This window comes from Papilio machaon, chromosome 21 (assembly GCF_912999745.1).
Source record: "Papilio machaon chromosome 21, ilPapMach1.1, whole genome shotgun sequence".
In the NCBI taxonomy this organism is placed as follows: domain Eukaryota; kingdom Metazoa; phylum Arthropoda; class Insecta; order Lepidoptera; family Papilionidae; genus Papilio; species Papilio machaon.
This window is the reverse complement of record NC_060006.1, coordinates 6,193,281-6,207,862: the sequence shown is the minus strand read 5'-3', so window position 1 is coordinate 6,207,862 and position 14,582 is coordinate 6,193,281. Positions and strand designations below refer to the sequence as shown.

The 14,582-nt window shown below is 35.3% G+C and overlaps 1 protein-coding gene across 5 annotated transcripts in view; it reads right to left on the bottom strand.

Moving 5' to 3' along the window:
- LOC123722192 (nuclear receptor corepressor 1) overlaps positions 1–14,582 on the bottom strand; it is a 96,610-nt gene that overhangs the window by 34,197 nt on the left and 47,831 nt on the right. For 2 of the 5 annotated variants that reach the window (XM_045683259.1, XM_045683257.1), the window contains exon 1: positions 11,728–12,472. The exons of 2 other annotated variants lie outside the window; for them this stretch is intronic. Coding sequence is in view for 2 of the 3 variants with exons in the window: in XM_045683257.1 (XP_045539213.1) it covers positions 11,728–11,777 (50 nt within the window). In the remaining variant the exon portion in view is untranslated. Of the gene's footprint in view, positions 1–10,120; positions 10,296–11,727; positions 12,473–14,582 lie in introns of those variants that run through there. One more of the 5 variants, XM_045683260.1, reaches the window with a different exon arrangement.

Here is a 14,582-nt window from a genome sequence, read left to right as displayed (position 1 = left end):
AAATCCGTTAGCGACCTAAAAAAATAATATCGCCGAGACTCGATACGATGTCTCGAATTGAATTTTAAATCCATCCGTTCACTTCCCGTTTCCAGGACATAAATAAATAATATTATAAATGCCTTTGAGATGTATGTATTTTTGTTACCACGTAATTCCGAAACGGATGAACGGATCTGGTACGAATCTGGAACAGAAATAGATTACAGTATGGAATAGCATATAGGATGTTCACATTTTTTTAATCTGAGCAGAAATCGCGGGCGACGGCTAGTATCTGAAACAGTTCGTGTTCCAGTTTCCTTGTTCAATGTATTCATTATGCAAGATGGACGTCAGTACCGTTATTCGATTAACTTGTTTATACAAAATCCCCCGTTTTTCATCGAATATTATATATTTCTATTTTTATTCGATTCTGTACTGAATTGACATATTGAAAACGCGCCAGTCAAAGCGTTAAAAGAAATGATTTATAAGAGATCTAGTAAAAAAGCCTCTATGCCTTCAAAAAACTGTATGAAGTCATCTACAAGTTTCCATAAAGATACAGTTACTCAAAGTACTAAGTATGCAATTTAATGAGGCATTGATTCATACATAATTCAAATTTAACTAAGCGTACTATGGAAACATACTAAAAAAAAAAATCTGTATTATAAAAGAAGACAGAATGAAGTGTCGCAATTATGACCTTTATCTAATACTTGTGAAAGTAAACATCTACTAAGTAAAAATCTGCCAATGAATATTTTTTTTTCGTTTAGAATAGAACATGCGTGTACGCAAAGTGCACCGGAGCTAGCACTTGCAAGGCACCCGTCTCGTCTCCCTAGAGAACGTTTCTTGGAACAGTGCACTTGTGTCCGATTGCACTGCCCCTCCTCCCTTCCCTCTCCTGCCTGCGTACCAAAATAAATACAATGAACACTTTCCCGCGCATAACACGATGCGCAACGTCTTAACTACTATTGAAGTCAATGGAAAACGTATTCTATTTACATGACTTTAAAGTATAGTTTTGTGTGGATCGAGATAGACGCTGCGTAGTTGTGTTCAAGCGGGGTAATTGATGCGTCACAGAATGGCGGCCGGGGCGAGGTGCGGGGGTAAGGGGGGTACGGGTCATCGTGCTAGCGCGGCACACACGGCCCGCACCCGCCGTCCCCTCCGCACGTCTCCCGCGCTGTGGATATACACTTATAGCTATAGAAGTTGTACGCTACTCTGTTGCCAGCCAGCCAGTCCGCCCGCGAAGGTCACTCACTTGACTCTATATAGATGTTTATAGCGCGCGAGCTCTCACGTTATTAAAGCATTTTCTATTACTTATTTACACAATTTGTGTTTAACTTTCACGCTATATAACGATGTTTGACTGCCGTTGACAATATTGACACATATCATTGTCTCTGTTTCTTTAAAGATAATGTAAAGGATGACAATATGTTTCAATGCAGTCGAAACTCACAGATAAGTAACATTCCAAGCGTTGAATTTGAGTATATATATGTTACCTTGCAATATTTGTAAATCCGCTATGTCTGCATGACTCATTGGTCTGCCTTCGTGCAGATTTGGCACAAGCGCCGTTAAACCGGCGTTAATTCTATTTTTGTTGTTTACAAAGATGCGAAAGTTTGTGAAATTTGAACTCCGGCTAGGGTTTTTTCTTTCGCTTTGTTTTGCCAAGAAAGTTTAAAATACGATTTTTGAACTGTTCAAAAGAATGAATTATGGCATCATTTTCTTCTTCTGAAAATATTAATTCGGTAGTGTTAGCTTTTTTGTTAGCAGAATATATTGGAACGAAGTTCCTTATCGCGCGTTGTGAAAGGAAGCTAGACGGAAAAAATTCTTACGAAAAATTGTCACGACACTTTTTGCTATAGTAAGTATGTTAACAACGAATGAGCGCTACTTCACCATGGCAACGACGTGACAATATATAACGAAAATTCATAGAAATAAAATGTACTTCTTGTGAAGACTTAAGTTTTTTATTCATAGAATAAACATTGTTTCCTTAACTAATTAATAGAAAGGAACTTCGTTGCATCCGGGTGTCCCTTGACGACTCTCAAGTATTTTCTTACTATGTATTAACATATTTATCAAATAACTAACTGTCGCCCGTGACTCCGTCCGCGCGGAATTAAAAATAAACTTAATAAGTATGTCTTTCTGCAGATTATGTTCTACATCTATGCCAAATTTCATCAAGATTCATTAAATCGTACCGGAGATACCTCCTAACAAACATCCATCCATCTAAACTTAGGCATTTATAATATTAGTAAAATAATAATGTACAGCACATGTAAATAATAACAATGAACGTTCTTAAAATTTTTTTAGATCATTTTATATACATAATCATTAAGTGGTACCCCTTAATTTTTAATACGAGAAATAGACACTAAAGGAGAGCTCATAACGACTCTGGGATCGACAAAAAGAAAGGCGTCATTAAATATCCTGCAACAGAATTTCGCCAATTTATCATTGAATATTTAACGTTTAAGTACGTGGGTTTATATACATCAATATTTAAATATTAACTTAGATGTGGGTCGCAGCAATTAACGTTGTTAATTAATTCATTAACTGCGCATTTACAGATTTATGCCAATTAGTTGAAGATATTGCGAGCGTGGAATACTCTCATATCATTTATACGAGTTAATTAAAAATTTGTTGCGAATTGTATTACTGATGATTAACCGTGGGTTTCTGAGATTGAAATCTTCGTTTAAAATATATTGTTATCTCTATTTCGTCAAAGATAATGACAGGGATGATGATATGTTTTATACATATTATATTTTGGTCTCAGAAACCAAAGGTTAAAGTGTGAAATAGGCATTATGAAAACTTGTTTCATTTTAACCTTTCGAATGATATTCGGGAAGGAACACTACTTCATCATCATCATCGACAGCCTTTATCTGTTCACTGCTGGGCATTGGCCTTTTTCATTGCCTTCCGCAGTACGCGGTCCTCCGGCTTCCGCACCTCACAAAAATATCTAATCTACCAAAATAAAATAATAGAGATCTGTGAGGTAAAGAAATATCGGTAAAATACCGGAATATGACAACTGCTATAAATTTTTATGTAGGGTTACCAAGATTTTATGAAAAAAAAATTATACCTACACTTAAAGTAAAACATAATATGCTACCCTACAAAACACAAATGCATATACAACGGAGTTAAACCTACAACTAGGATTATCCGCATAAATACAAAAACCATGGTCACCGTGCCATGCAATTACCGTGTCCGAAATAGCGTACGTATAAAAAGTATTAAAAATAACCGGCGGCAGGAGACCCGCCGAGAATATACAAAGACGTTGACAAATAGTGAGCGGAGTCAAGGCTACGGTGCGCGTGGGCGCGGCGCGGCGTGTGCACGTTACACATGCGCACAGCTACCGTACAGGTTGATCGTGAACTATTGAACATCAAGTTTGAGAAACAAATCTGAATGTGAAGTAGAAAACATCGTGACTATAGAGTGTATTGAAGGAAGTTTGCGCCATTTATCGTGTTATGAACACATACGAAAAGATGATGAGCACATAAACAAGAAAGTAATGAGTTTAGCTGCAAAGGTAGCGAGTGACCGAAGAAAGTATGGAAGGATTGCATGACAGAGAATATGCGTATAGGGTTGCCAGGTCGCCAAACCTTCTAGCCGGACAGACCAACCAGTTTGGACAGACATTTGGATAGAAAGGTCGGACACCCTATATTATTTAGAATTTTGTCTCAGTATTAATAGGTACACTCTCGTTTAGGAAATGTAAAAAGCCTAACAAAAGCCGAAAAACCGTTTATTTTGGCCGGACACGCAATCAAAAAGCATACTTATGTCCGGCTTTATCCAGACGCCTGGCAACGCTACTTGTGCTTCAATATTGAAATATCCAGACTATTTGCGTTGACATTGCAGACGTAATTTAGCATGACTCAGGTGAGCTAATTTTGGAGTCGCTCGTGTAAATTACTGTCAAAGATACTCGAGAACTGTCAGGATATGTAGACAAAGTCTTGAATAACAAAGGAAGGCTGTCCGACTGGAATTTATTTTAAAACAATATTGTTTATATACTTGATACATGTATGACGAATACAGAAAATAACTATTTTATTATAGTAATTAAAGACGTGAAAATTAATCAGCTTTAAAATTGCATTTAGAATGTACATAAGGAGAAAATTTTATTATGAAGTATGTCTTCATAAACCGACAAAGTTGTTTTGTGACCAATTTACGGAAATAATATAAAAAAAAATGTACCTACAAGAACTTTAATATTGTAAAGAACTTTTATAATAATGAATAAAATTATACAAAAAGAAATATTTCGCATATTTCTTTGTTGATTTTTTTTTTCAATCGAATGATCCATTTTTCCTTAGTTACGAACAGGAAAAGAGAAAAAAAATGTTAGAAGGTAGACAATGCTTACGCCCGGGATACATTGTTACCAATAAAGGACTAACTAACGACAGGTGGACTATAGCCTTTTGTTAAACCACAGCTGTGGAAATAAAACTAACTATACATTACTGCAATAAAGAACCGTATTACAATGGAAATAGAGTTAAAAATTGAACGTGTACTAAATGTGAAAGTACGTAACATTTAAGATGGGTCCTGCGTTACGATTCGCATGTCTTATTTAATGTCGTGTTGAAATGGGTTAAGTAGATTTTAGTGCCAACTGTTTAATAATATTCAGAAGCAACGTATAGTGCGACAAACTTAGCTGGCTCGGTGAGAGATTACTTTTTTAGGAATGAAGGAAAAACTACTACAGGCTGGCAAAAGTCTTGTGACATTGATGACAATGACATGAGGAGTTAATTAGGTATTATAATTTAGTTATACCAATGTCCACCGGGTAAAATATGTCGGAACACATTTCAAAGTATTCCGTTTTTTACTCGGAGTTCCAAGCGAGCGGAAACAAGATGCCGGGAGAAAGTCGTGTTTAGACAGTAATCGACGATAGCTCGAAGTTTATCAGCAAAATGATCGAAAGCGCAACAATTTCGCAACAAAATTGCTCGACAAATTCCATTCGCGATTAAATTTATATTTGGTACGTGCCGAGGCTGGAGATAAATGGTTTGTTTTGCAGACATTTACAAAAATTGGCAGTACTACATAATTTCAATGGAATTTTTAAGGCAACATAATTGGCAAAAAAATGCTGTGTTTGTTTTACGTTGAAATTGCAGCCTTTTCTTATAGTAGTTCGATAAAAATGATCGCAAAATGGGAGGAGTAATGATGACGTGATACAAGAGTTATGACTTTGTTTTCGTCTTGGCCCGGGCGAGTGACAGTCGAATATAAATCTGTACGCATCGTTAGGCCATGCACATTCCTAGCACTACACTATAATGTTGAATAACATGCCCGATTTCAATCAAATCATTAGTTGTTTGAAAATAATATTAACCTTGTAAGAAGATTTTACATACAATACATTACTACATAATATAACATTATATAAATGGTTATTTTATATACTAAAATAGAATATAGATTTTGAATTTAACATGAAAGGCAATGTAACTTAATCGAATTGTTCCAAAAAGCATTAATTACATCCATAAATCGTTTCAATGTGGCATATTTATAGTCGTAATTTCCTTCGAATTTTGTAAGGAGAGGAAATTATTACTATACGTTATGTATACGAAGACTGAATGAAAATTATATGAACAACTAACAAAAGGACATCCTTACATCTACGTCAAATATATAATAATCATAAAATTGAAGCAAAATCAAACTTTAACAGCAGGAAATGTGATATTAAATATCAACATTTAGGGTCTCTTATAGTGACCAATTAACGACTCAAAATGCAACAGTGAGTTATATTTTACTTCATCTTTTTATTTTATTACGAATCTTAAAAATATGTTTTTATTCTCCAAAGACCGTTAAAACCCGTAACATCTGTTATAAGAGGATAAAAGGAAATGAGTCATATTAACATAGCTTTCGAGATTGTCGTTCCAAGATTTCCGGAATCGAATCCCACGCACATCATATTCATATGCGTCACACGATTATATTAATTCCGATTGCGTGAGGCCGGGGACTTGGGGAAGTTAATAACTTTCCTAACTTAAGGAAAACTTTAAACTAGACAAGTGTGAAGGTAAAATGCCGTGTCTAATTGTTTTTAAACTTTTATGCTGGTAATTAAAATTACTGTATAATAATTATTTTACAGTCCCTAAGTGTAGAATTCTCATTCGATATCTATAGTAAGGCTTGTCGACAGTAACATTTTAATCCATCTAGCGTAAAGAGTTACATCGCTCAAGAGGTCTCGTAAGACATGTACCTCATTTCATCGGATGTGTCTAGCGTTGCCAAAACAGTGTCCGGGTTGTCCGGCTTTTTTAAGCTTTTTACATTTCGCAAAAGAGAATGGCCGAGTGCAGGTGAGAGTCGACAGACGGTCGTGTCCGGCCTTTCTGCCCAAATTTCCGGCCAAACTGGCTGCTCTGTTCGGCTATTGGGTTTGGCGACCTGGCAACCCTAGATGTGTCAGAGAGTAACTATAACACTTGGGCGTATAAAGATATAAAATAAAATGGCGTATGATGCCGTCTGATTAATAAAAAAAAAACATTTTTCTGTGTTTTAAAATTTAAACTAAATTATAAAACAATTAATTATATGATAATCGTAAAACGATAGCATATTATTGTTATATGTATATTCCGCGCAATAAATTTCTTTAAAGTTTACAGGACAAATACAGATGACAAACATCTCCGAGTTTTCCATTTAGATAACAATTAGCTGTCGTCCGCAACTCCAACATAATAAGTAGCATATGTGTTCTTCCAGACTATGATCTACATCTATGCCAAATTTCATCGAGATCCGTTGAATCTCTCTGGAGATACCTTCAAACAAACATCCATCCATTCAAACATTCACATTTATAATTTTAGTAAAATTAATTTACCCCAGCTAATGAGTCATGTGGGCGAATTGCAGTTGTTTTTCTTATATAAGATGGATAAATCGAAATTTTTAAAAACTCCCTTGACCTTCAAATGTCAAATTCATTTAGGGGTCAAGATAGATTTTAAGGAAAACAATATAAAGTATAATATATCTGTGTTCAACAGATAATTTGGCAAGTTTAGGTTACAAAAGTCTCTAAACAGTTAATTTTACCCTAAACATTCTTATCAAAACAGACTCTTGTATCAATCATTACACAACAGTTTTTTTGCGGCTATGGATTTTACCCAACCTTGACTCTGTGACATTCGGTACCAAATCAGTATTAATTTACATAAAACGTCAAAACAATAAGCCACTATTGTTGATAATGTTACATCTTCATTAAAAGGTCTTGTTCATGGAATCATTATAAATGACAGGTTATGTAAGGATAATACACTCTATAGAAGCTGAAAATTAACATTATCGCTTGATTTGAATATCGCATTTGTGTTCCGTGCTGCCTGCGAAATTATGTCCGCGTGAACTAGGGGTACCATGATTTTGAAATAAAAATCGGGACAATTTAAAACTTTGTAAAAATATTTCCTAGTAAATTAATTTAAAGTAAGCTTATTACAGATTTCTTGTAGAACAACGCTGTTATTGTTCTTGCACGAGTATTATTAGAATGAGATTGAACAAAGGATTTTTATATAATTTCAACTGAAATTACGAGATTGTGGTAAGAAACAATTCAAAGTCGAATTCGAACCCAGGATCTTATCCTATACTAGTTTTACTTCTACATTAGACTAACTCTTACAATATTATTAGGAAAAGTCCCTAAACGTAAGATGGGTATGGTCTTCATGTGTTGAACAGTAATAAATCGTAAACAACGCAGCGGTCAAGGTTGCTATATCACGCGTCTGAATTGATCTTATCCCATCGACTTTGAAAAATATTTTTTAAACTGGCAATCATACTTCATACTAATTCATACTAATAATATAAATGCGAATGTTTAGATGGATGGATGGATGTTTGTTTGAAGATATCTTCAGTACAGCTCAACGGATATCGATGAAATTTTGCATAGATGTAGAACATAGTCAGGAAGAACTTTTATATTTTTTTTTATTGCGCGAATTTTTTTTTATTCTTCTGTCCTCCTCTAAAATGTATCCATCTCATATTCAATCTCATTACTTTCATGTTTACGTGCCCATGATATATTTCGAGATATAAATTACAATTTGGCACTTTTGGTATAGGAGTACTCTTCTGCCCGAAGTGCCAACTATAGCTACAGACCTTAGTGATACACTCTGAGTTGTCAAATGCTCACTAAGGAATGCCCTTTGTGTAGATACTAATATATACGATAATAACATACTAACAACTCTTAGTGCGGCAATTTGTATGATTAAGGTTTTGCATCCTTAATTGATTATTTTTAGTTACTATAAGACAATTAGCAGCAATTTTTTTAATAATTTTAAATATGTCAATTCCAGGATTTACTTCTAATCTTTATGGTAAGTAGACGATATTCACTAAACTGCTGTTATTCCAATTTTGAAAAGTCTATTTACTTGTATACAGTATACATGTACATTCAGTATTATAAGTAGTATAGTTTAATCTAAAAGAAACATACTTTAATAGTAGCGATGATGACTTAGTAACATAAACAATGTAACAAACAGACTGAAACTCAAACACCTGCTTGTTTTTATATACCTTAGACCGTTAGAATGGCAGTTGTAAGCTACAAGGAATAACAACTATATTATATAAACTCGTTTTATCTACTTCAACTTAGAATATTATAGACTATGTAAATTAAAGTACCTTTTGACTCATCCGGTGAAAAGAGTTACATCTATAGTAAGATGTAACTCTTTTCATCGTGAACTCATCGTTGATGGCGTCATCTCAAGAAAAAGGTAACATCTGAAATTACCTCTAAAGAGATGTAACTCTTTTCGTAGTTAAACTCGGATGGGTCATACGTTGCTAATTAAGAAATGATCATCATATCGACGCTGGAAAGCATAAACGCTGTAACCCTTGAAATCGCGAATATGTTTTTCACACGTTAATAATTTCAACCATTATCAAAGGATAATGATTTTATTATATGTTAGCACAAACTACACAACATTGCTAAATACCGCATGCTTGTAGGCGTATCAGCTCACGAGTTATCATTTTTTGGCTCTCTTTACGCTTTCCAGCGTCGATATATACGTCCTAACTGAGGGGCTCGAAACCTTCCCTAAATTAGGGGTTACTAAACCATAGTCAACCACGCTGGCACAGAGCGGGTTAACTTCACACATATCTTTGAATTACTTCTCAGATATATGCTGGTTGCATCACGAACTTCGGATAAGAAATCAAGGTCAGCAAAACATATGAAACTTACTTTTTGGAAATTTAATAATTATGGCGTACTAGTCGATGATTCGATTTCCAGTCCTCCCTGTCTTGTGCCATCATCTTTACCTATTCATATGACAACATTCACTTTTGCTTACTTGTTATTCAAGAAATTGAGAATTACGAAAACCAAACGAAGTTTTGTGTTCAATAAACAACTTTTTTTTAAGTAAAAAACTGAAGACAAACTGAGTCATGTTATTTACTTTTGGTAAGATTAACTATCAACCGCAGTAAACTACGAGTATAACCCTGTGTCTGAAAGTCTGTAGCAATACTTTATGTTCATTTAATTAATTAATTAAAAGGCGCTAAGTACAAATCGAATATGAATAATTAAAGATAATTTTACATTATAGAACGTCTACTAAAAATAAGATTTCCTCAAACAGCTTTGATTTCTAGATAATGTGTCAGGTAGTCATTATGTCAGGAAGATTTCCAAGAATTTGAAAAATTAATAAGTGCGTGTCTTATGTCATGACAGACCAGAATATCATGACAGTAGAGTATGTCATGACAGGCCAGGATCTACTAACTTATTCTGATAATAGAAAACATCCTGATATGCAATGTACATAACTTCCTGTTGAATTTCAGAGATTGACGTAACTTATTTGTTAATCAACAATGCCTACATAACTTAATAAATTGCCTAAAAATCATTGTTACGTACCCTATCATCTCCGTTCATCGATGCTGGAAGTATTCAAAGTAATTTGGCAGCAGTCATTTGCGTATCCATTCAGTACAAAGTTTGGTGGCTACGCAGGAAGTACTTCAATAAGCATGCATCGTAACGTAGTCGTATGATGTGACAGTACAAACATGTAATGAGTTCATTCAAAGTCAAGATACGAGGGGAGGTCCAAAAGTTCGCGGAATGAAAGGGTTGTCAATGAAATATAACAATAAATTTATTTTTCCTTTTCAATATAATCACCCTTAAGTCTAATACATTTATTCGATCTATGAATTAATTTTTCTAAACCATCGAAAAAATATTTTTTGTCTTTGGCCTCAAAATGGGCCGAAATTGCCTCCTTCACTTCATTATCGTCGGAAAATTTCCTTCCCCTTAGCTCTTTTTTTAAATTTGGAAATAAATAAAAATCGCTAGGAGCCAGGTCTGGACTGTAGGGTGGGTGAACAAGTGGTTCGAACCCATGTGTGTGCAGAGCAGCCATGGCAACTCGGCTCTTGTGAACCGGCGCGTTGTCTTGCAAAAGCAACACACCCTTGGCCAATTTTCCTCGACGTTTTTCTTTAATTGACTCCTTTAACTTTTCTAATATGAGTGCGTAGTATTCTCCGGTTATAGTGGTACCTTTTTCTTTATAATCAATGAGTAATATTCCCTTACAATCCCAAAAAACAGTGGCCATCAACTTTCCCGCCGATTCTGACACCTTGAATTTTTTGGGAGGTGGTGTACCCTTTTTGTGCCATTGCATGGACTCCTGTTTGGACTCAGGTTCAAAGTGATGAACCCATGTTTCATCTCCAGTAACAATCCGCTCCAAAATCTGCACGGGCTCGTCTCCACACAACTCCAAAAAGTGCTTAGACGCGTCGACGCGCTGCTGTTTTTGAAGCGGCGTGAGCATTCTCGGCACCCATCTTGCACTGACTTTTGTCATGCCCAGGTGGTCGTGCAGGATACGCAAAATAGTTGTATCTGATACTCCAACAAATGCAGATAATTGTTTCTTCTTCAAACGTGTGTCTTCGAGTACAAGTTTTTCGACTTTTTCGACGATGTCTGATGTGGTGGCGTCAGCTGGCCGCCCAGAGCGAGAGTCGTCTTCAATTGAATCTCGACCATGTTTAAAAAGACCATGCCACTTATAAACCATTGTTTTACCAGGGCACTGATCTCCATAAACGGCTTCCATTTCATTTAAAATGGTTTGAACGTTTTTTCCTTGCTTGGTAAGGAATTTTATCACAGCGCGATGTTCAATTTTCTCCATAGTTGCAGTTTGCTTCCGGATTGACTTGTTCAGCAGGCGAGTACTCGTAAACGAATGGCACTATAGGGTTGAAATGTTATATATATACTAATTATGAGTGCCCAATTAGTATGACACTAAGCGAGCTACCCTATCCCCACTCCATCCCCTCCATTCCGCGAACTTTTGGACCTCCCCTCGTAACAACAGATAACAGATATCGATGTAAATATAGCACAACATGTCGAGTGCATGGCGCGCCAAGCATAACGGTGACCCGACCCGGCCACGTCGCCTGCCCACAGTGTACAGAATCAAGCGAGCCAAATACCTTGTGACGATGTCTATCAAGACCTCCCCCGATGGCGACGACCACACCATAATACACTAGAACACACAACACTGAATCCACCTGAACACAGCGGCCACCATCCCAACGGATAAGGGCCCTAACACACGTTCCCGAGTGATAACGCGGCCAAACAAAAAAAAAACCGGGGGTCCTAAGAAGGTCGAATCTGGTATTTTTTTGTGAAAAGCTGGCAACGTCGCGCCGGTGGCCGGACGGACGCGCGTTCGGTCCGCGCGCCGCTCATTGGCCGAATGCGACGGCGGCCATTACGGCGCGCCGTTCGCTCGCCCAATGACGCCGCGTCCCGCGCGCCCCGCCCACATCCTTTTCGCCTGTTGAATGAACCACGCGGCAGTCTCGTCCGAGCCACAGAGGTGTGTGCACGTTTCGCCTTTTTACTTTGTTACATTGAAGCACGAACGTATGGCTACAGAGTCAAGTGAATGTATTTGAAAACTCCAACGCCATGCCGTTCAACAAAAATTCGTGGATATAAGTGCACACGCAATATACCGTATGTAAGAGAGGGATTATAAATTCATATTAAAATAAAAGTGTAACAAAATTGACAAAGCATTAGAGCATTTTTAATTAGATACAATAATTCTTACCGCGCTAGGTACGAAGATTAATCTCTTTAAATTCGTTAATTACCTGCAACAAAAAATATTCCACATAAGCCACAAAGAACGCCAAATTTAAGTGACGATCTAGTTACCGAATACATAACAGAAAATTTGTTAGATAAAAATTCATATCCAAATATGTTATTTCGTAGAAAGTTTAAACAAAAGTCAATAGACCAACTATCATTAAAATAAACTTTCAGTTGACTATTCGGTATTTTCATGTGTTGTATTTGTAACATACATTTTATTAGCAAACTTGGACTTTGTCTACGATCAAAGTAAATTTGAAAATTATTTGAACTTGTGAGTATAAAATGTAATTTAAAAATGTTAAGACAAATTAGAGATCGACGTTCAATTGATATAGAAAATGCAAAATACATTTTGTTTGTTAAAAGTTACTGAAAATTGAGAATATTATTGTACTTTTCCAATTACATATTTTGAGATAACATGAATTTGAATTAAATATATAATAACTGACACTCACTACACATTTTCTCCTCCATTTTTTTACCCAATGAATAGAACACGTTCTGCATCTGTGCATGTACAATGAAATGAAGTCTGCACCCTGCCACGTGGCTCAAAACTATGGAAGTCATCAACAAGACATTTATCAGTTAAAATATTTATCCATACACGTATTAAGACTTTTCATACGTCTTTTTATTTATACTCTTCGGTAAGTATTTAAGACAAATTAGAAATAAAACATATTTGAACTGGAACTGTTTCGTTAAAGACCAAAACAAAAAAAAATCAATCTTTTAGTAGACCCAAAAATATAATATTTATAATGGAGAAATGAGAAATAAAGAGGTTAAACACTTAAAATCTTAGGTTTAAAGCTAAAAAATAGAGTATTTTAATGAAGGTTACAATTTGTGGAAATTGTTTGCGACGAAATGTTAATAGAGATCGCGTAATGTCAAAAGATCGTCGTTTAATTATAAAAATGTAACGCAAAACTCGAAATGAAACAATCGCTAGACACTACAGAGATTTGCAATACAAGGAGAAATTCAGGAAAATTACCAATTTATGTCCATTCCACGTGAATTGAGCTAAATTGATCTGGATAGATGTAAAAATATTATCTTAAAGAGATAGATTTAAAATATACCTGAAGCCTTAGTAAAACCCATTCTTTGTTACTTGAGGTTTCTCAGTCCCATACAGAATTTTCTACTATTGTTGGGTAAATGCGTGTGCGTGAGGAATTTCAGGAAAAAGGGCACGGTTATACCACGCCCATTGACAGTGGGTATTGACCGGTTTTCCTTACTTGTAACACGATGTTTTTGCCTTGAAGTAAATGTTGTTCAGTAAAATAAATCGATTAATTTTCGTTCTTAAACCACGACACAGATTGTGATGCAATTTTGGGATATTTCTGGGGTGACAGAGTTGACTTATGCTTTAAAAAAATAGGGGTTTTACTATTTCAAGGTATATTTTTAACTTATTTGCGGAAAATGCTCCGATTAATTGCCTTGATTAACAACTCAATTGATGGAAGCAAAATTAAAACTTTCCTCTTACATTTGCATTTTATTGTACATGTACTATGTAAGACAATAGGATACAAGAAAGAAAGAAACGTTACAATTCATTTCTTTTGAACATATTTTCAGTGGATTCTAAAATTGGCAAATTGCCAGAATTCAAAAATCATGCAATAAAAATAACAAAGAGGAAAATCAGGACTGACTTTTCTAAAAGAAACGAGGAATGTAAAAACAACACTCGATATCTCATCTACATATTTAATCTGCATTAATTCATGCAATAATATTGGCAGAAAATGAATAAATTACAAGAAAAACAGAATGAAATAGTATGACTTTTTTACTCGAGCAAGATTTTTCAAGAAAAGTTGTTCAGGGTAAATGGTTGAACCAGGAGGCCAGTTTCAGAAATACTAATCCTCTGTCAAAACTGTCGTATAACATATCAAAAGATACACTAAACTAAAAACATAGCAATGAAATTTAATGATGGCAGAAACGTAGTCTAATAAATAAACTTTTAAAAATTTTGATTAAATTCGAAATCTCTGCCTACCCCTCTGGACTGGCTTGAGTATTGTTGTTGTAAATTAAATGAATGGTAAATAACAATGTAATTTTCCGGAATGCTACAAAACATAATAGAATTCTAATTTAGAATAAATTTAATATTATATTTCGTGAAATCATAGAA